The 19,553-nt window shown below is 43.4% G+C and overlaps 1 protein-coding gene across 5 annotated transcripts in view; it reads right to left on the bottom strand.

The window, feature by feature from the left end:
- The window catches only part of LOC140463703 (uncharacterized), a 438,200-nt gene that overhangs the window by 154,703 nt on the left and 263,944 nt on the right, over positions 1-19,553 (bottom strand). For all 5 annotated transcript variants that reach the window (XM_072558071.1, XM_072558067.1, XM_072558062.1 and 2 more), the window contains 4 exons: positions 17,653-17,697; positions 10,972-11,034; positions 10,820-10,873; positions 1,026-1,067 (listed from right to left, as the gene is read on the bottom strand). In XM_072558071.1, the coding sequence (XP_072414172.1) occupies positions 1,026-1,067; positions 10,820-10,873; positions 10,972-11,034; positions 17,653-17,697 (204 nt within the window). The remainder of the gene's footprint in view (positions 1-1,025; positions 1,068-10,819; positions 10,874-10,971; positions 11,035-17,652; positions 17,698-19,553) is intronic.

The raw sequence follows: 19,553 nt of genomic DNA on the forward strand, positions 1-19,553 counted from the left end.
GGGAGATTAGACTTCATGAAATGAGTGAATCCTATCGGTGAATGATATTTTAGAGCTGGTTGGACATTTAACACATACATGCGTATACACACACACACACACACACACACACACACACACTCTCACTCTCTCTCTCTCTCTCTACTGGCATTGGTATGGCAACTTCCTGACCTAGAGCAGCAGCCACCAGCATGGCATGGAGACTTTTCAGTCTCCTGAAGCGGCCTTCCAGTGTGATGTGTCTCCGGTATAGTGTGGAGACAAGGCCTGATGCCGATTGAAGTTAGGAGCCAGCATGGTCTGTTGTACTGAATTTTATTTCTGTAAAGCTGGACATTTTAATTCTTTATTGTGTAAAATCTTGTAACTAAAGAAGCTGTGCCTAGGTACCTTTGTATCTAAGTCAATACTTTAATTGGCGACGTATAAACCTTTCACTATATTCACATATGTGACAATAAGAACTATTCCATTCTATTTATACCAGGCTTGGTAATTGAGATTGACTCTGTTCCCGAGTAAATACCCCACCCATGAGCATTAGGCAGTGATCAGGAGTGAAGGTTAGCACTGATTTTCTTCTCCTTTTTGGTCTAGAGTTTCAGAGGCCAACTGCAGCACCCTACTTGAGCATGGTGCCAAGTGAACACAAACTAAGCCCTATACATTGCAACTTGCTGTTCTGTAAAGTTCATTTGCAAACAGCCAGACCAACAGAGAGACTGGCACTTTCTGTTTTGAGAAGGGCTCTCTTTCTTTACTCTGTCTTCTCTAGGATAAAGAAAGATCAAGTAAGGCCTTGTAAAACTCCCACAATTTCAGTGTTGCATGCAAGGTGTTTACCATACTGCATTTTGGTATGAATCACACCATCTTTTTACTGGAATATAAGTTAGCCATGAGGATTTGTCCTACGGGCTGTGGTTTCTAGCAGTGCAAAGTTAGTCTAACATGGTAAGTGACAATGGAGCTTTACTAAGAATTCTTTTCATTTACAATATATACAGTTGGAAAAGGTAACTCACCAGTCCTGATGGGCCTGGAGGTCCTGGCAATCCAGTATCACCCTAAAAGAGAAGAGATTTGTGAAACGTGTCTTCCTTCCACATTGTCTAAAAGTCTGATGGGCTAACTAAAGGAAGGCTGTTAGAGAAGCGCTTCAGCTTGTTTATCAAGATAGCTGCTATCTTGTTCTTGAATTGGCTATACAGCTGTTTCAGAAGGCTGACTCAGATTCATACTCAAGGCATACTTATAATGGAAGCAAAGCTGAAATGAGGGACATTTTGACATTGGCTCTTCTAATGCAGTGAAGGGCAGTAAAGAAGGCTTTTGGCACATTGGCCAGGTCATTGAGTTTAGAAGTTGGGAAGTTATATTGCTGTTGTTGAGGTTGTTGGTGAGGCCGCATTTGGAGTATTGTGCTCTGCTTTGGTCACCTTGGTATAGGAAGGATGTTACTAAACTGGAAAGAGTGCGGGAGAAATTTACAAGAATGTTGCCAGGACTCAAGGGTCTGAGTTATAGGGAGAGGTTGGACAAGCTAGAAGTTTTTTCTTCAGAGCATGGGAGACTGAGGGGATTTCTTAAAGACGTGTATAAGATATGAATGAATAGGGTGAATGCACTCAGTCTTTTTCCCAGGATTGGAGAATCGAGGACTAGAGAGCATCAGTTTAAAGTTAAAGGAGGAAGAATAAAAGGAAACCTGAGGGGCAAACGTTTTACACAACAGGGTGGTCAGCATATGGAATGAGGTGCCAGAGGAGGTGGTTGAGGCTGGTACATTAACAACATTTAAAAGACATTTGGACAAATACATGGATAGGAAAGATTAGAAGGATATGGGCCAAATGCAGGGAAATGGGGTTAGAATGGATAGAAACTTTGGTCGGCATGGACCAATTTGGGCCGAAGGGTCTTCTCCATGTTGTGAAACTCTATGATTCTATATGACTCTAAAAAGGCAAGCTATAGCTCACGCCATTATAGTCATCTTCACACCTGAGACAAAGCAACTCCAGAGAGGAAACCAACAATTTTTTTTAATCCATGCTTATTGCCCTTACTTAATTGCCCCCTGGGAAGTGGTGATGAGCTTCAGATTCTTGAGCCAATTTAAAGGAACTTACTGGCTTGCTAAGCCATTTCAGAGGGCCATTAAGACTCACTCCCACTGTTGTGGGTCTGTAGTTGCATTTAGGCCAATCCAAGTAAAGATGGCAGATTAGTGATTTAGTTGGGCTTTCCTGCAATCTTCAGGTTTCTTGGTCATTATTAATAAGACTAACATTTTATTCCAGATTAGATAACTGAATTCAAATTTCTACAGCTATCTCATTGGGATTTGAAATCATGTTTTCAGAGTATTAGTCTGGGTCTTTTGAATTTGAATCTAATATTGGAATTACAATGAGAAAGGTAATGCATAGGGAGTAGAGAGACTACATCAGAGATAAGTATTCACTGAGGGCATATGTTGGAATTTGGTTCTTGTGGTGGAGGGGTAACCTTGTGTGGAAAGTTTAGACTTGTTGGGCCTGAACCAACTAGAGTTTGAAAAAAACAAGAGGTGATTCTGAGAGGATTTGTTTGGGTGAAGATGGAGATGGTTAAAAAGCAGGGAGTCAAGGGTAGTAATCTCTGGATTATTCCTGGGGCCACATGCTAGTGAGAGTAGGAATATGATGATAGGGAAGATGAATGTGTGGCTGAGGAGCTGTTGCAGGGCCATTAGCTATTTGGGTCACTGGGATCTCTTCTGGGACAGAAGGTCACCCCTCAGCCTCAGAGGCTCCAGGGAAAACAGCTACAGCCTATTTAGCCTCTCCTAATAGCCCAAATCATCCAACCTTGGCAACTTCTTTGTAAATGTTTTCTGAACCCTGAGGGGCAGAGATAGGATAAATAGACAAAGTCTTTTCCCTGTGGTGGGGGAGTCCAGAACTAGAGGGCACAGGTTTAAGGTGAGAGCTGAAAAAGTTAAAAGGGTCCTAACAGACAACTTTTTCATGCAGAGGGTGATGCGTGTATGGCATGAGCTGCCAGAGAAAGTGGTGGAGGCTGGTACAATTACAACATTTAAAAGGCTTCTGGATGGGTATATGCATGGGAAGGATTTAGAGGGATAGGGGCCAAGTGCTGGCTAATGGAATTATATTAGTAAATCTGTGGATGACACTAAGGTTGGTGGAGTTGTGGATAATGCTGAAGGATGTTGCAGGTTGCAGAGGGACTTAGATAAGCTGCAGAGCTGGTCTGAGAGGTGGCAAATGGAGTTTAATGTAGAAAAGTGTGAGGTGATTCACTTTGGAAGGAGTAACAGGAATAAAGAGTACTGGGCTAATGGTGAGATTTTTGCTAGTGTAGATGGGCAGGGAGATCTCAGTACCTACGTACATAGATTCCTGAAAGTTGCCATCCAGGTTGCTAGGGTTGTTAAGAAGGTAGATGGTTGTTAGCTTTTATTGGTGGAGGGGTTGAATTTCAGAGACACGAGATCATGCTGCAGCTGTACAAAACTCTGGTGTGGCCACACTTCGAGTATTGCATACAGTTCTGGTCACTGCATTATAGGAAGGACATGGAAGCTTTAGAAAGGGTGCAGAGGAGATTTAGTAGGATGTTGCCTAGTATGGAGGGAAGGTCTTAATGAAGAAAGGCTGAGGGACTTGTGGCTGTTTTCATTAGAGAGAAGAAGGTTGAGAGCTGACTTAATTGAGATATATAAGATAGTCAGAGGGTTAGATAGGGTGGACAGTGAGAGCCTTTTTCCATGTATGGTGATAGCTAGCACAAGGGGACATACCTTTAAATTGAGGAGTGATAGATACAGGACAGATATCAGAAGTAGTTTCTTTACTCAGAGTAATAGGGGTGTGGAACGCACTGACTGCAACAGTAGTAGACTGTTAAAGAGAGCAACTTAAATAAACAAGTCAGGCAAGAGCACAGTAGAGAATGAAGGGAGACAGATTAATTAATTGCATTTCTTTCAATTCCAGAGACCTGGCAGGTAAGGCAGGTGAACTCAAGACATGGATGAGTATGTGGGATATCACAGCTATATATCATAGCTAGTAATATCATAGCTATTACAGAAACATGGCTGTGGGAGAAACAGGACTGGCAGCTTAATGTTCTGGGGTAGAGATATTATAGGAGGGATAGCAAAAGAGACAGCAGAGAAGGAATTGCTGTTTTTGACTTAGGAAAATATCATGGCAGTACTTAGAGATCATTTACCTGAGGGATCATCCAGTGAGGCTACATGGGTGGAACTAAGAAATAAGAAGGGAGTGATTACTTTGATGGGATTGTACTACAGACACCCCAGTAGTCACCAAGATATTGAGGAGCAAATATACAGAGAGATTATAGGTAACTGTAATAGAGTTATAATAGTAGAGGAATTTAACTTTCCAAACATAGACTGAAACTGTCATATTAGGTAAAAACAATGACTGCAGATGCTGGAAACCAGGTTCTGGATTACAGTGGTGCTGGAAAAGCACAGCAGTTCAGGCAGCATCCAAGGAGCAGGAAAATCGATGTTTTGGGCAAAAGCCCTTCATCAGGAGTAGAGGCAGAGTGCCTGAAGGGTGGAGAGATAAATGAGAGGAGGGTGGGGGTGAGGAGAAAGTAGCATAGAGTACAATTGCTGAGTGGCAGTGGGGATGAAGGTGATAGGTCAGGGAGGAGGGTGGAGTGGATAGGTGGAAAGGAAGATAGGCAGGTAAGACAAATCACGGGACAGTGCTGAGCTGGAAGTTTGGGACTGGGGTGAGGTGGGGGAAGGGGAAATGAGGAAATTGGTGAAGTCCACATTGATGCCCTGGAGTTGAAGTGTTCCGAGGCGGAAGATGCGGCGTTCTTCCTCCAGGCGTCAGGTGGTGGGGGAGCAGAGGTGAAGGAGGCCCAGGACCTCCATATCCTCAGCTGAGTGGGAGGGGGAGTCGAAATTTTGGGCCACAGGGTGGTGTGGTTGATTGGTGCGGGTGTCCCAGAGATGTTCCCTAAAGCAGTGTGCTAGGAGGCGTCCAGTCTCCCCAGTGTAGAGGCAACCGCATCGGGAGCAACGGATACAATAAATGATATTGGTGGATGTGCAGGTAAAACTTTGATGGATGTGGAAGGCTCCTTTATGGCATTGGATGGAGGTGAGGGAGGTGGTGTGGGCGCAGGTTTTGCAATTCCTGCGGTGGCAGGGGAAGGTGCCAGGACGGGAGGGTGGGTTGTTGGGGGGGGGCGTAGTCACAGAGGGAATGGTCTTTGCGGAAGGTGGAAAGGGATGGGGAGGGAAATATATCCCTGGTGGTGGGGCCCGTTTGGAGGTGGCGGAAATTTGGTTTGGTTTGGTTGATTTGGTTTATGCGAAGGTTGGTAGGGTGGAAGGTGAGCACCAGGGGGGTTCTGTCCTTGTTACGATTGGAGGGGTGGGGTCTGAGGGCTGAAGTGCGGGATGTGGACGAGATGCATTGGAGGGCATCTTTAACCACATGGGAAGGGAAATTGTGGTCTCTAAAGAAGGAGGCCATCTGGTTTGTTCTGTGGTGGAACTGGTCCTCCTGGGAGCAGATACGGTGGAGGCAGAGGAATTGGGAATACGGGATGGCATTTTTGCAGGAGGTAGGGTGGGAAGAGGTGTAATCCAGGTAGCTGTGGGAATTGGTGGGTTTGTAAAAAATGTCGATGTAAAGTCAGTCAACATTAATGGAGATGGAGAGGTCCAGGAAGGGGAGGGAGGTGTCAGAGATGGTCCAGGTAAATTTAAGGTCAGGATGGAATGTGTTGGTGAAGTTGATTAATTGCTCAACCTCCTTGCAGGAGCATGAGGTGGCGTCAATGCAGTCATCAACTTGGCAGAGGAAGAGGTGGGGAGTGGTGCCGGTGTAACTACGGAAGATGGACTGTTCTACATAGCCAACAAAGAGACAGGCATAGCTGGGCCCCATACAGGAGCCCATGGCTACCCCTTTGGTCTGGAGGAAGTGGGAGGATTCGAAGGAGAAATTGTTAAGGGTGAGGAGCAGTTCGGCCAAACGAATGAGAGTGTCGGTGGAAGGGTACTGTTGGGGACGTCGGGAGAGGAAGGAACGGAGGGCTTGGAGGCCCTGGTCATGGTGGATGGAGGTGTAGAGGGATTGGATCTCCATGGTGAAGATGAGGCGTTGGGGGCCAGGGAAACAGAAGTCTTGGAGGAGGTGGATAGCATGGGTGGTGTCATGAACATATGTGGGGAGTTCCTGGACTGGGGGGATAGGACAGTGTCGAGGTAGGTAGAGATGAGTTCAGAGGGTTAGGAGCATGCTGAGGCAATGGGTCGGCCAGGGTGGTTAGGCTTGTGGATCTTGGGAAGGAGGTAGAACCAGTAGTGCGGGATTCCCGGACTATGAGGTTGGAAGCTGTGGGTGGGAGATCCCCTGAGTTGATGAGGTTCTGTATGGTCTGGGAGATGATGGTTTGGTGATGGGGGGGTGGGGTCATCGTCGAGGGGGCAGTAGGAGGAGGTGTCCTCAAGTTGGCGTCTGGCTTCAGCGGTGTAGAGGTCAGTGGGCCAGACTACCACTGCACCCCATTTATCTGCTGGCTTCATGGTGAGGTCGGGGTTGGAGCAGAGGGAATGGAGGGCAGCGTGTTGTGAGGATGAGAGGTCAGAGTGGGGGAGGGGGGTAGGCAGGTTGAGGCGGTTAATGTCCCGGCAGCAGTTGGAAATGAAGAGGTCGAGGGCAGGTAATAGGCCAGCACGGGGTGTCCAGGTGGATGGAGTGTGTTGGAGGCGGGCGAAGGGGTCCTCAGAAGGTGGGCGGGAGTCCTGAATGTGAAAGTAAGCTCGGAGGCGGAGGCGACGGAAGAAGTGTTTGAAGTCACGGCGTATATTAAATTCGTTGATGCGTGGGCAGAGGGGGATGAAGGTGAGTCCTTTGCTGAGGACTGATCGTTCGTCCTCAGTGAGTGGGAGGTCTGGGGGGGGATGGTGAAAACTTGGCAGGGCTGGGAGCTAGGGCCTAGTGTGGGTGTGGAGCTGGGAGTGGGGGCGGAGCCTGTAACTGGAGTGGGTGTGGTGGTGGGGGGAACGGGGGTGGAGTCATGAGCAGGGGTCGTGTTCCCCTCAGGTTTCTGGGGGGCGGGGATGGTGACAGTGGGATCTGTGGGGGGTGGGGGGGGGGGGTGTGTCAGCAGAATGCAGGTGAGTGGCGTTGGTGAGGGCAGAAGTGGTGGCAAACATGGCAGTGGTGGGGCAGAAATCACTGAGTGTGTGACATCAGCGATGATGTGAGTGGCGGAAGTGATGTCACGTGTGGTGCATGAGGAATTGTGAGGGGCGGACGTGGCTGTGGAAGTGGCCATGATGGGGGGGGGGGTGGCGGAAGTGACGTCATCAATCAGCGTGGGGGTGGTAGTTCCACCAGCCGCATGGCTAATGACATGCAACTGTCATATTGTTAAGGGCTTGGATAGAGAGGAATTTGTAAAGTGTGTTTAGGAAAACTTTCACAATCAATATGCAGATAGCCCTCCAAGACGTTCCTCCACAACATGGAGCTACAGTCCTCTGCAACCACGTGCCATTGAAAATCACGCTGTGGAAACTGTTACAGAAAATCGTGCTGTAGAAAGTAACTATAGAAAATCGCTATACCCGTTCAGTAGAAAGTTTGCTTTATCCAAACAGCATTCACAATTTGTGAATCACGTTATAGCAATTTGTATTGATGAAACGCATGTTATACCAGAATGACTTGTACGAGCGAAGGGGCAAAACTTGCCTTGCTTGGGAAATAAGGCACGGCAAGTGACTGGGGTACAAGTGGGGAGCACTTTGAGACCACAATTCTATTAGTTTTTAATAGTTTTGGGCAAGGATAGATCTGGTGCACAAGTTAAAGTTCTAAATTGGGACAAACCCAATTTTGATAGTGTTAGACAGGAACTTTCAAAAGTTGTTTGGGGGAGGCTGTTAGCAGGTAGAGGGATATCTAGCAAGTGGGACGCTTTCATAAGTGAGGTAATGAGATTTCAGGGCAACATGTTCCTGTCAAGGTGGAAGGCCAGGCTAGCAGGAGGAGGGAACACTGGATATGGATAGCTGGGATCTAGAGAATTACTTCAAGTGTATAGACAGTGTAGGAGTACATTTAAGAAATCAGGAGGGGATAAAGGGGACATGAGATAACTTTGGCAGATAAGGTAAAAGAGAATTCAAAGAGATTCTATAAATACATTAAAGCCAAAAGAGTAATTAGGAGAGAAGAGGGCCCCTTAAAGATCAATGAGGTTGTGTGTGGAACCAGAGACAATTGGTGAAATCCTAAACAAATATTTTTTGTCAGTATTTACCATGGAGAAAGACATGGACGCCAGGGAACTCGGGGGATAAATAGTGATGCTTTGAAAAGAGTCCATATTACAGAAGAGGAGGTGCTGGAGGTCTTAAAATGCATAAAGATAGATAAATCCCCAGAACATGATCAAGTATCTCAGGACATTGTGGGAAGCTAGGGAAGAAATTGTGGCATTCCCAGCAGAGGTATTTGCATCATTAACAGCCAAAGTTGAGGTGCTGGAAGACTGGCAGGTGGCTAATATTTGTCATTATTTAAGAAAGGCGGCAAGGAAAAGTCAGGAAACAACAGACTGCTGAGTCTAACATCAGCGGTGGGTACGTTGTTGGCAGGGATTCTGAAAGACAGGATCTTCATGCATTTAGAAGGGCAAGGACTGATTGGGGATAGTCAATATGGCTTTGTACATTCAGATAAATGCAAGGTGTTGCACTTTGGTAAGATAAACCAGTTAATGGTAGTGTCCTGGAGAGTGTTGTCAAACTGAGAGACCTTGGGTGCAAGTAAAAAGTTCCTTGAAAGTGGTGTCACTGGTAGACAGGGTGGTGAAGAATGCATTTGGATGCTTGCCTTTATTGGTCAGAGCAATGAGTACTGGAGTTGGGATGTCAAGGCATTGTACAAGACATTGGTGAGGCCACATTTGGAGTGCTGTGTATTCAATTCTGGTTGCCCTGCAATATGAAGGATGTTATTAAACTTGGAAAGTGTACAAAAAGGATTTACAAGGATGTTACTGATACTGGAAGTTTTGAGGTATGAGGAGAAGTTGGATGGGCTGAGACTTCTATCCCTGAAATATAAGAGACTGACCATACAGAGGTTTATAAAATAATGAGGGACATAGATAAGGTATTTTCCCCATGGTAGGGGAATCCAAAACTAGAGGCCATAAGTCTAAGTTGAGAGGGAAATGATTTGGAAACGATCTGAGGGGCAACATTTTCACGCAGAGGGTGGTGTATGTATGGAACTAGCTGCCAGAGAAGTGGGTACAATTACAACATTTAAAAAGACAATTGGATTGGTAACATGGATATGAAAGGTTTAGAAGGACATGGGCAAAATGCAGGCAAATGGGACTAGTTCAGTTTAGGAAACATGAACGAGTTGGCTTCAAGGGCCTGTTTCTGTGCTGTATAACTCTATGACTCTGTGAGGAGAATATTTTTCCCTTCAGAATGTAATAAGTCTGTGGAATTCTCTCCCCTAGAGAGTGGTGGAGGCACTGGATGTTTTAAAGGTAGTGGTGGACTTACTATGATTAACACAGGAGTCAATGTTATTGGGGATAGATAGGAAAGTGGAGGTAAAGCCACAGTTAGATCAGCCATGTTCCTATTGAATGATGCACGAAGCTTGAGAGACTGAATGGTCTAATCTTGCTGTGAATTTGCATACTTGCAAAAATATTTGAATCTCCTGTTCCCATGCAGCTAAACTCTGTGAAGTGTGTCTCCTCACATACCACTCTTCCCACTGCCCCAACCATGACACCTGATAAAACTGATTAATGCTCCTCTGATCTGCAATTCAAGAAAAGAACAGTCAGCTTAAGAGTCAAAGAGAAACTTTGCAATGATTTGTCATCTTGATGCCTCTATTTACTTGAATAAATCCTGGGGTTACTGTGCTCACTAGGTTGTGTTTGTGTGTTTTATTGAAAATTGCAAAATGTGCATTATGACTTTGAAACAAACCTTCACCTTCACCAAGACATCAGAAATGGTTTTATTGCCATGACATCAACTTTTAAACTGGGTAACTTTTCAACCAATGGTCATGTCATAGATATTTCAACTTGTAATATGATGTTCTTTGAACAGAGGAGCTGCACCACTTGTAAAGCTAGCAGGGATTATGTGCAAATATCTGAATGAGAGAAACACCATCATCCTTTTTCCCTTCACCCTTCTTGCTTTGCCTGGGTTCCTCCTCTCTTTACTGCCTGTTTAGATGTGGGACCAGTATCATTGTCTCTGGTGTGCTGTGGCACCATCTATTACCCTGTCGCATAGTGCATCTCAACTGTCTGAAATGAGTGTGAACAACATGGTGCTTCATTTAGGGTTATTGATTGCCCTTGTGGCTCCTGCACAAGTGATGTATGCCTTTTACAATAGACCATAAGTTGTAGGAACAAACGTGTGCCATTCAACCATCAAGACTGCTCTGCCATTCAATTAAATCATGGCTGATCTGATAATCCTCAACTCCATATTACTTCCTTTTCCCAATAATCCTTCATTGTTTGATTAAATATCTGTCTGTTATAGCCTTTAATAAATGTAAAGACCCAAGTTTGACAGCTCACTGCAGCAAATAATTCTACAGATTTCCTAATCTGAAAGAGAACCTCATTTCAGACTTCCCTTTACTCTGAGATTATGCTTGTGGTCTTTGACTTTTCCACAAGGGAATCAACATTTCTGGATCTCCAGGCAGTTCCTGGGTTTCAGAGATGACATCTTTACCTTTGTTCCTTTTTCTCCTTTTGCACCACTGGGTCCTTCTTGCCCGGACACACCCTGCAACAGTAAAATTCAGGAAGTTAGTGAATACTTACCCAAATATAGATTCTCTTTGAAAAATAGTTGAAGCCCGTCTGTCAATTCAAAACACTTACAGGTTCTCCCTTTGCTCCTTTCAGCCCACTTTGGCCAGGATGGCCTGCATCTCCTCTGTCACCCTGTAAAATATGGCTATCATCAGTAACTCAAATGGGCCATACGTGTAATCACACTTATGTACTTAGATACAAATTAAGAGTGTGAATAAGCTATTCAGGTCCCACAAATCTGCTCGACCATTCAATCATATCTATTGTAACCTAAGTCCTCCTTCTTGCTTACCCTGACAACCTTTCAGCCTCTTGCTTATCAAGAATCTGTCCACTTCTGCCTTAAAAGTATTCAGGGACTCTTCTTTCACCACCCTTTCAGGAAAAGAGTTGCAAAGACTCATGACCCCTCAGAGAAAAAAATGTTTTGGGTTCAGTATAACTCTCCAACATGACTGTTCTTCAATCTGAAGAAGTCATAGTAGACTCAAACTATTAACTCTATTTCTCTCTCAGAGATGCTGCCAACCTGCTGAGTTTCTCCTCTATTTTCTGCCCTTATTTCAGACCTCCAGCATCTCCAATATTTTTCTTTTAATAGTTTGGTGAAAATTTTCTAGACTAACTCCAATTCTATATCATCCTCCTGTAAGTACAGTAACCCACACAGTGCTCCAGATGTGGTCTTACCATTGCCATGTAGAACTGAAGCATCACCTCTCTACCTTTATGTTTGATTCAGGATAAATGATAACATTCTATTAGTTTTCTAAATTACTCGCTGTACCTGCACAGTAACCTTTCATGACACCCATATCCCCATGCATCTCAGAGCAGGAAACATAATGAAACCAAAGTGTAAGTGCCTCACTTTAGCTACTCTTTTTCTTATACCTATCAAAGCTTTCAGCAACTTCTTAAAATATATTTTATTGATTTCCTCACATCTTCTAATTCCTGCCTCTTTGTTACTTTTATCTATCTTTTGCCAGTTTCTAAAGTTTGGCCAATCTTCTGTCTTATGATTAATCTTCCTAGCAATGTACATTATTAATAGAGGGAGAGAGAGAAAGTAAAAGAGAGAGACTGACAAAGAACAGAGTTATTCAGTGAGCTGGAGTAAAGGAGAGAGGAAAGATGGAGCAAAAATCTGAATGAGTTAAAATGAGGGAAAGTGGGAGACAGGAAGAAAAGGGGAAAGATGGAAGGAGAATGAGGGGAAGATAGGAAGAGGAAGAGAGGCAGAAAATAAAGGAAAAACAAGGTTTGTTTTTCTTGCTGACATCACTCTTAAAAATGCTGAAATGACCAATGAAAAGACAACCCCATACAAAGACACAGTTGGTTGCTTCTGAAAATGGAGCCTGACGGGGCACATAAGAAGTGTTGATGGAACTATTTTACTCCAGTCAGATAGCTGGGAGATCACAGAGGATGTGATACCAGAAATCACATGAAAAACACGGCAGCAAGCCTTCATCCTGTGATACTCCCATTATGTTTTAAACATTAAAACATTCTAAACATCTGTGTGCTCTGGAATGACTGAATTATTATTAAATTCTTGGCGAATATAGCACTTGGAAACTCGATCTGGATTTAAGGAGGGGTTCTATATGATATTGGGAAGCAATATTTCCTACACTTTAGGGTTCCTTTCGATGTTTCCTGTGGGGTTCTTACATATGGGTCATTTAGAGTCATAGAGGTGTACAGCACGGAAACAGACCCTTCGGTCCAACCCATCCATGCTGACCAGATATCCCAACCCAATCTAGTCCCACCTGCCAGCACCCGGCCCATATCCCTCCAAACCCTTCCTACTCATATACCCATCCAGATGCTTTTTAAATGTTGCAATTGTACTGGCTTCCACCACTTCCTCTGGCAGCTCATTCCATACACGTACCACCCTTTGAGTGAAAAGGTTGCCCCTTAGGTCTCTTTTATATTGTTCCCTTCTCACCCTAAAACTATGCCCTCTAGTTCTGGACACCCCCACCCCAGGGAAAAGACTTTATTTATGCTATCCATGTCCCTCATGATTTTATAAACCTCTAAGATGTCACCCTTCAGACTCCGAAGCTCCAGGGAAAACAGCCCTAGCCTATTCAACCTCTCCGTATAGCTCAAATTGACTGACTAATGAAAACCTATAGTGTAGAAACCCGCTTGACAAGTCCAATGCTGATGAGATTTGTAGTGGAGAATGCTTGCTGTTCTGTGTGTTGGGGGTGTGCGTGCATGTGTGTGTGTATGTTGTGGTGATTGTAACGAGGTCGGTCAGGTGAACGTCATAGAATATGAGTTCCCTGATTGAGGCTGTTAACCTGGTCCAATCAGGGAGCCCTGCTGACAAATATAAACAAGAGTGTCAAAGGTGCTGTTCACTCTGGGAGTTGACTTTTAGGAAGCCAGACCAGTGTCAAGTACTATGTACGTGTAATTAATGGGTAACGTGGTGATGGGATACCAGCCTCTGTGAAGTTATTTCACTTGTATGTATGTATTTGTGTAAATTTGGGGTAGGGATTAGGGGTTGCAAGATGGGGGTGGTGGCAAAGTGATGTGCATTACTAGTCAGGGAAGCAGATAGTGATTAGAGTGGGAGGGGTATTAAATGCTGGAGTGGAGGGAGCAGTCAGTGGTGAGAGTGAATGGGTCATTGTATACTGAGTGACTTGTGGATGCTGGAGGACACACCTTATTCTTCTTGGCCCGCAAACAGAGCCACAAAGACATTTACTTGACAGGCTAGGCCCTTATAAGCTCTTTTGAGATATCCAGCTTCCTGAAGACTGGGAAATCCAGCCAATTTCAGCATGCATTCTGGACATACTTACAGCACAAGGACTGCAGTGGTGCAGTGACAGTTCACCTATCTTCTCCATAGCAACTAGGGATAGCCAATAATTGCTGGTTAGCCAGCAACACCCAGGTCTTATAAATGAATTTTCAAAAATTAACTGCAGGTAACTATTACATTTTAAGAAGGGAGGTTCATTATAATATGTATGTGGAAATCCCACCTTCTGCAAGCAAATGTGTTGCAAACCCTTTAACCAACCTCAGTATTAGAGTCATATGCATGGAAACAGATCTTTCTGACCAACTCATCCATGACAACCAAGTTTCCCAAATTGAATTAGTCCCATTTACCTGTGCTTGGCTTATATCCTTCTAAACCTTTCCTATCCAAGTACCTGTTCGAATGTCTTTTAAATGTTGTAATTGTACTCGCCTCTACCACATCCTCTGGCAGCTCATTCCATAGTTGCACGACCATCTGTGTGAAAAAGTTACTCCTCAGGTTCTTTTGAAATCTTTTCCCTCTAGTTTTGGATTCCTCTGCCCTGAGTAAAAGACCTTGGCTATTTGTCTTGTCTATGTCTCTCATAATTTTGTAAACCTCTATAAAGTCACTCCTCAGCCTCCAATGCTTCAGAGAAAAAAGTCCCAGCCTGTCCAGTTTCTCCTTATAACTCAAACCTTTTAATCTTGGTAACATCCTTGTAAATATTTTTGTATCCTTTCCAGTTAATAATAGCTTAAAACTCAAGTGGACTGATTTGAGGCCATCCATTTTTGGGTTTCAAAACTCAATTTAAAATAATTAATACCCACATTTTGCTGTCATGTTGTGAAGCCTCACAAATTCACTGCCTTTTCACCTTTGCAAGAAGTGGGCATTCCTTTGAATGACATGCCTATTAATGCACCCTTCAATGAAGGGAATGTAAAGTCAAAAGTCTAGCATTTGTCCTCTGCCCTCCCAAACCCACCTTTTCAAACTTTGCTGGGACAGGATACAGGCAACATCAGTAGCGCAGAGCTACCAGGAGGTGGCAGCAAATCATTGCTTTAGAGTTGGGGTTTCTCAGTATCCCTGACTTAGGAAATGGCAGGCATCAAAATGTTTATTGAAGCAAATCCTGCAAGTGCAGGCGATTACTGAACAGATTAGATGTGACAAAAATGCACAGAATATGAATTAGCATGGTTGTGCTGGGCAATGCAAAATGCTAGCTGTTTATTTATACAATTTCTAAAGAGGAACCAAGATCTAGCTCCTATCATTAGCACAGCGAACAACAATAACTTGTACTTCTCTCGTTCTTTGACATAAAATCCCAATATGCCTCTTGGGCATAATTAAAAATTAAAACGTGATGTCCCCCCACAGCAATGGGAAATATTAGGTCAGATAACCAAAAGCTTGGGAGGGGTACATTTGACAAAGTGGCCTAAAGGCAGAAATTGGGTTAGAAAGCTGGAGGGTGTAAGAAAGGAGTTTCAGAGTTTAGGTCCAGCCAACTGAAAACATGGTGACTAATTGTGGAGCAATTACAATCAACTTGCTCAAGAGGCCAGAATTAGAGGAACACAAGTATCTCAGTGGACTATAGTGCGAAGGAGATTACAGAGATAGGGTGGGCTGAGGCTGTAGGGTGATTACAAAACATATCTCACATATATGTGGGTTACGTTCTTAAAATGGACGCAAGAAATCTTACAAAACGGCTTCCAGAACGTGCAAGACTTCTCTTAAGAAATCAACTGCAGCCAAAGCAGACCATTAGAATATTTTATCTTTGAACAATTGAAGGATTCCAGGACTTTGTCCAGTGAACTTGCAAATAGTTTGAAGACTCAAAAGTTTCTGTAGAAGTGATCAGAAGAATCACAAAAAGTATCAGCATAAACAACTTTGGAACAATGACTCTGACAAATAGGAGGGGAGTTTATCCCGAGTGGCTAGTACTTCTCAATCTATAACACTTAAACAGATGAACTGGTCACTTTCATATTGCTGTATGTGAAGATTGGTACAAAACTGGCCGTTTGTGAGGACAGTAGTTACACTTCAAAAACAGTTGTAAAGTCCTGCCTGGTGGCTGTGAAACATGCTATTTAAATGCAAGTCTGTCTTTCTTTCAACTGAATAAGTTCCTCACTTTGACTGTGGTATTGGAGTTTTGCAACACTTACTCCCTCTGGCAATGTGACTGTGAACACTTGCAATTAATGAAAGAAAACACTCCTTATGCATCAACTTTCTCAAAAAGGAAAAAAAAAATATTTTCATGGTATGTAGAACTGCTATGTAGGAAAGGCTCTTGTCAATTTGTGCACAAACAGCAGTTTTAATTCATTATTGACTTGTAGGACATTGGTGTCACTGGCTGGAACAGCAATTATTGAACCATCCTTAGTTGCCATTGAATGGTGGTGGTGGTGAGATGCCTTCTTGAACTTTTGCAGTCTATGTGCTGGAAGACGACCCATAATACTCTCAGTGAGAGAATTCTAGAATTAATATTCAGTGACAGTGAAGGAATGGTGATATATTCCCAAGTCAGGATGGTGAGTGTCTTAAAGGGGAGCTTTCAAATGGTGGTGCTCCCATGTATCAGCTGCCCTTCTCCTTCTTGTTGGCAGTGGTCATGGGTTTGGAATGTTCTGTCTAAGCAGCCTTAGTGTATTTTTGAAGTACATCTTGTAGCTAGTACACATTGTTGGTAATGACCATTGGTATTGGAGGGAATAGGTGCTTGTGGGTGTGGTGTTAATCAAATGAGCTGTTTTGACTTGGATGGTATTCTTGAGTGTTTTTGGTTCAACACTCATCTAAGCAAGTAGAAATATTTTATCACACTCCTGATTTGTGCCTTGTAAATAGTGGTTAGACTTTGGGGTGTAAGAAGGTGAGTTACTTGCTGCAGGATTTCTAGCCTCTGACCTGCTCATATGGCGATAGTACTTACAGTAATTTGATGGATATGACCAGATAATAACCCTTTTTAGTGATTGCTGAGGGGTAAATATTGGCCAGGACTCCAGATAGTCATCCCCGTTCTTCTTCAAAATGTTAAGATGAAATCTCTTCCATTCCTGACATTGCTGAAGAGGCCTCAGTTTAACATCTCTGAGTGTCTGCAAAATTCCAGGCTCAGGTCAAGAGAGTGGATTGTGAATGCACATCATTCTGACCATGAGGCATGACTATATACTGAGACATGACTGTGTTTTCTGTAGAGGCAGGTGCAGAACATGCCCTCAGCAGATTCAACAGGCATTTTCCCAACACACAGCAGATTCTACACAAACTATGGACAATCCGCTTTGTGTTTTTTGAGCCATTTGTCCCCAGAACTGACAGGAAACCAGAGGCTAAAACCTGGGGTTTGAGTCTCAAGAGATAGACAATTAGCACCTGGATCAGAATGAATATCTTCACTCAGAGGGTGGTGAATCACTGAAATTCTCTACCCCTGAGGGGTGTGGTGGTTCAAGTCATTGAGTCTGTTCAAGACAGAGATGACATGAAGGGATATGGGGATAGAGCCAGAGAATGAGATGGAGTTGATCTTGTTCATTGGTGTTCAAGAAGCTGAATAGCTTATTCCTATTTCCTATTTCCTATTTCCTATGCTCACAGTTCAGAAAATTTCCAGTCTCCTTTATCTCTTGATCACCAGACCCAATAGCAACATATAGTCATACAGCGTGGAAACAGACCCTTTGGTCCAACCAACCCATGTTGAACATAATCCTAAACTAAACCATTCCCACCTGCCTACCCCTGGCCCATATTCCTCCAAACCTTTCTTTTTCATGTATGCATCTAAATGTATTTTAAACGTTGCAATTGTACCTGCATCCATTACTTCCTCAGGAAGTTCATTCCACATGCGAACCACCCTCTGTAAAACAATATATTTGAACTTTGGGAACAATTGCTCTTACCTTTTCTCCTTGAGCTCCAGTTTCCCCTTTTTCGCCTGGGTTCCCCTAATGAAAGGTAGATAGGATTAACTTCAGCTGTGTAACAACAGATGTGCAAGATTTACATCCAATTTAAACTTCAGTCCTGTTGGAAATCCACAAAGTGTAAAGATCTGACTGGCCGGCATGGTGGAGGGAACCTAATCATATGAAACTATAAAACTATTGTACATTCACCTCCCCTTTAAGGGTCAATTTTACAATATTTTCCAAATGCACATCAATCCTATAAAGGATGAGAGGGTACAGAAGGTGCTTTGGCCTATTTCACCTGTGCTGGCTCTTTGAGGCCACAATTTATCCTAATCTCTTCCTTTTCCATGGCTCACCAAACTCTGTCCTTCAAACTCCTTTGAGGGAAATCAATGCATTCCATCTATCTGGGATTGTTTTACATCTCCATGAGATCTTCCCGAAACCATGTCTTACACCAGAAACACAAGGATTACCATTTCGATAAAGCAATTGTGCAACAGTGAATGGCACGGCGCTCTTGCAGACATTCAAGGGATCTCATTACACAGTGAGTGCACAGCTGAGCATTAGCAGAGATTCCTCTGTGCAGTAGCTATTGAAAAGTGCTGTCCAGTTCACAAGGATCACTGCTAGATAAAGCAACTCTTTCTGCAAGAGTTCTCTCAAATCCCCTGCTCAATATTAATTAAATGGAGAAAAACTGTGAAAACCTCCGGAACTGGGGTCCGTGAATCACAAACTGCTAGCATACAAATTCAATGGGTAATAGGGAACGCAAATGGAAAGTTGGCTTTTATTTCAAAGGGAATGAAGCATAAAAATAGGCATGTTCTGCTAAAATTATACAAGTTCCTAATCTAAGGAAAGATATACTAGCAGTTGAGGCAACCTCTGGAAACGTGGAGAAAATATTGATTAGATTGGGCTTGTACTTGTTGGACCTTAGAAGAATGAGAAGAGATCTTGCTGAAATATACAAAATTCTTAGGGGATTAGACAGTGTAGATATGGTGCTGGAAAAGTCATTCCAGTCTTGAAAGATTAACTGTTTCTCTCTGCACAAATACTCTCAGACCTGCTGAGTTTCTCCAGCACTTCATGTATTTGTTTAAGGTTTCCAGCATCTGTAATAATCTGCTTTTATTTGATACAGAAGGATTGTTTTCCTTTGTGGGAAAGTCTAGGACCAGAGGGCATAATCTCAGTGTAAGGGGACTTCTATTTAAGACAGAGGTCAAATTTCTTCTCTCAGAGGGTACTGAATCTATGGAATTCTTTATCGGAGTGGGCTGCCAACGCTGGATCACTTAATACATTCAAGGCTGATATGGACAATTTTTTAATTGACAAAGGAATCAAGGGTTAAAGTGGAGTTGAGAATTATTAGATTGAATGGTGGGATAGACTTGATGGACTGAATAGCCTACTTCTGCTTCAGTGTCTTATAGATTCTATAACAGCGATATTACTGTAGAATTCCTGATTATATTTGCTCCTTCTTGGATATTATCCAACATTAATAGCTTGGCTTTGTAATCTGTTCCAATTCACTGCCAGTACATCTCTGATCCATCTATCACTTGTGAAATATCTAGGAGAACAGCTCCCTCTGAATCCTATTCTCTGTGCTGGGGATGGGGGGAGATGAGAGAGATCTTTGCTTTACTTTCCCTGTATAGCATCAAAACCCCGCACTACCCTTCAACACACATACTCACTCACTCAACACACTTTAGCAGAAATGGGTTGGATTTTACTCCAGATTCCCCATTACAGACTGGGTTTCCTCTGCATAACCTCTGCAAGATCACTACAGAGGGACAGGCATATTGTTTAAAAGTGTCAATGAATATATCAGAAAACTGGCAAAAATGTATGTTAGTAAG

Source organism: Chiloscyllium punctatum, chromosome 3 (assembly GCF_047496795.1).
Source record: "Chiloscyllium punctatum isolate Juve2018m chromosome 3, sChiPun1.3, whole genome shotgun sequence".
In the NCBI taxonomy this organism is placed as follows: domain Eukaryota; kingdom Metazoa; phylum Chordata; class Chondrichthyes; order Orectolobiformes; family Hemiscylliidae; genus Chiloscyllium; species Chiloscyllium punctatum.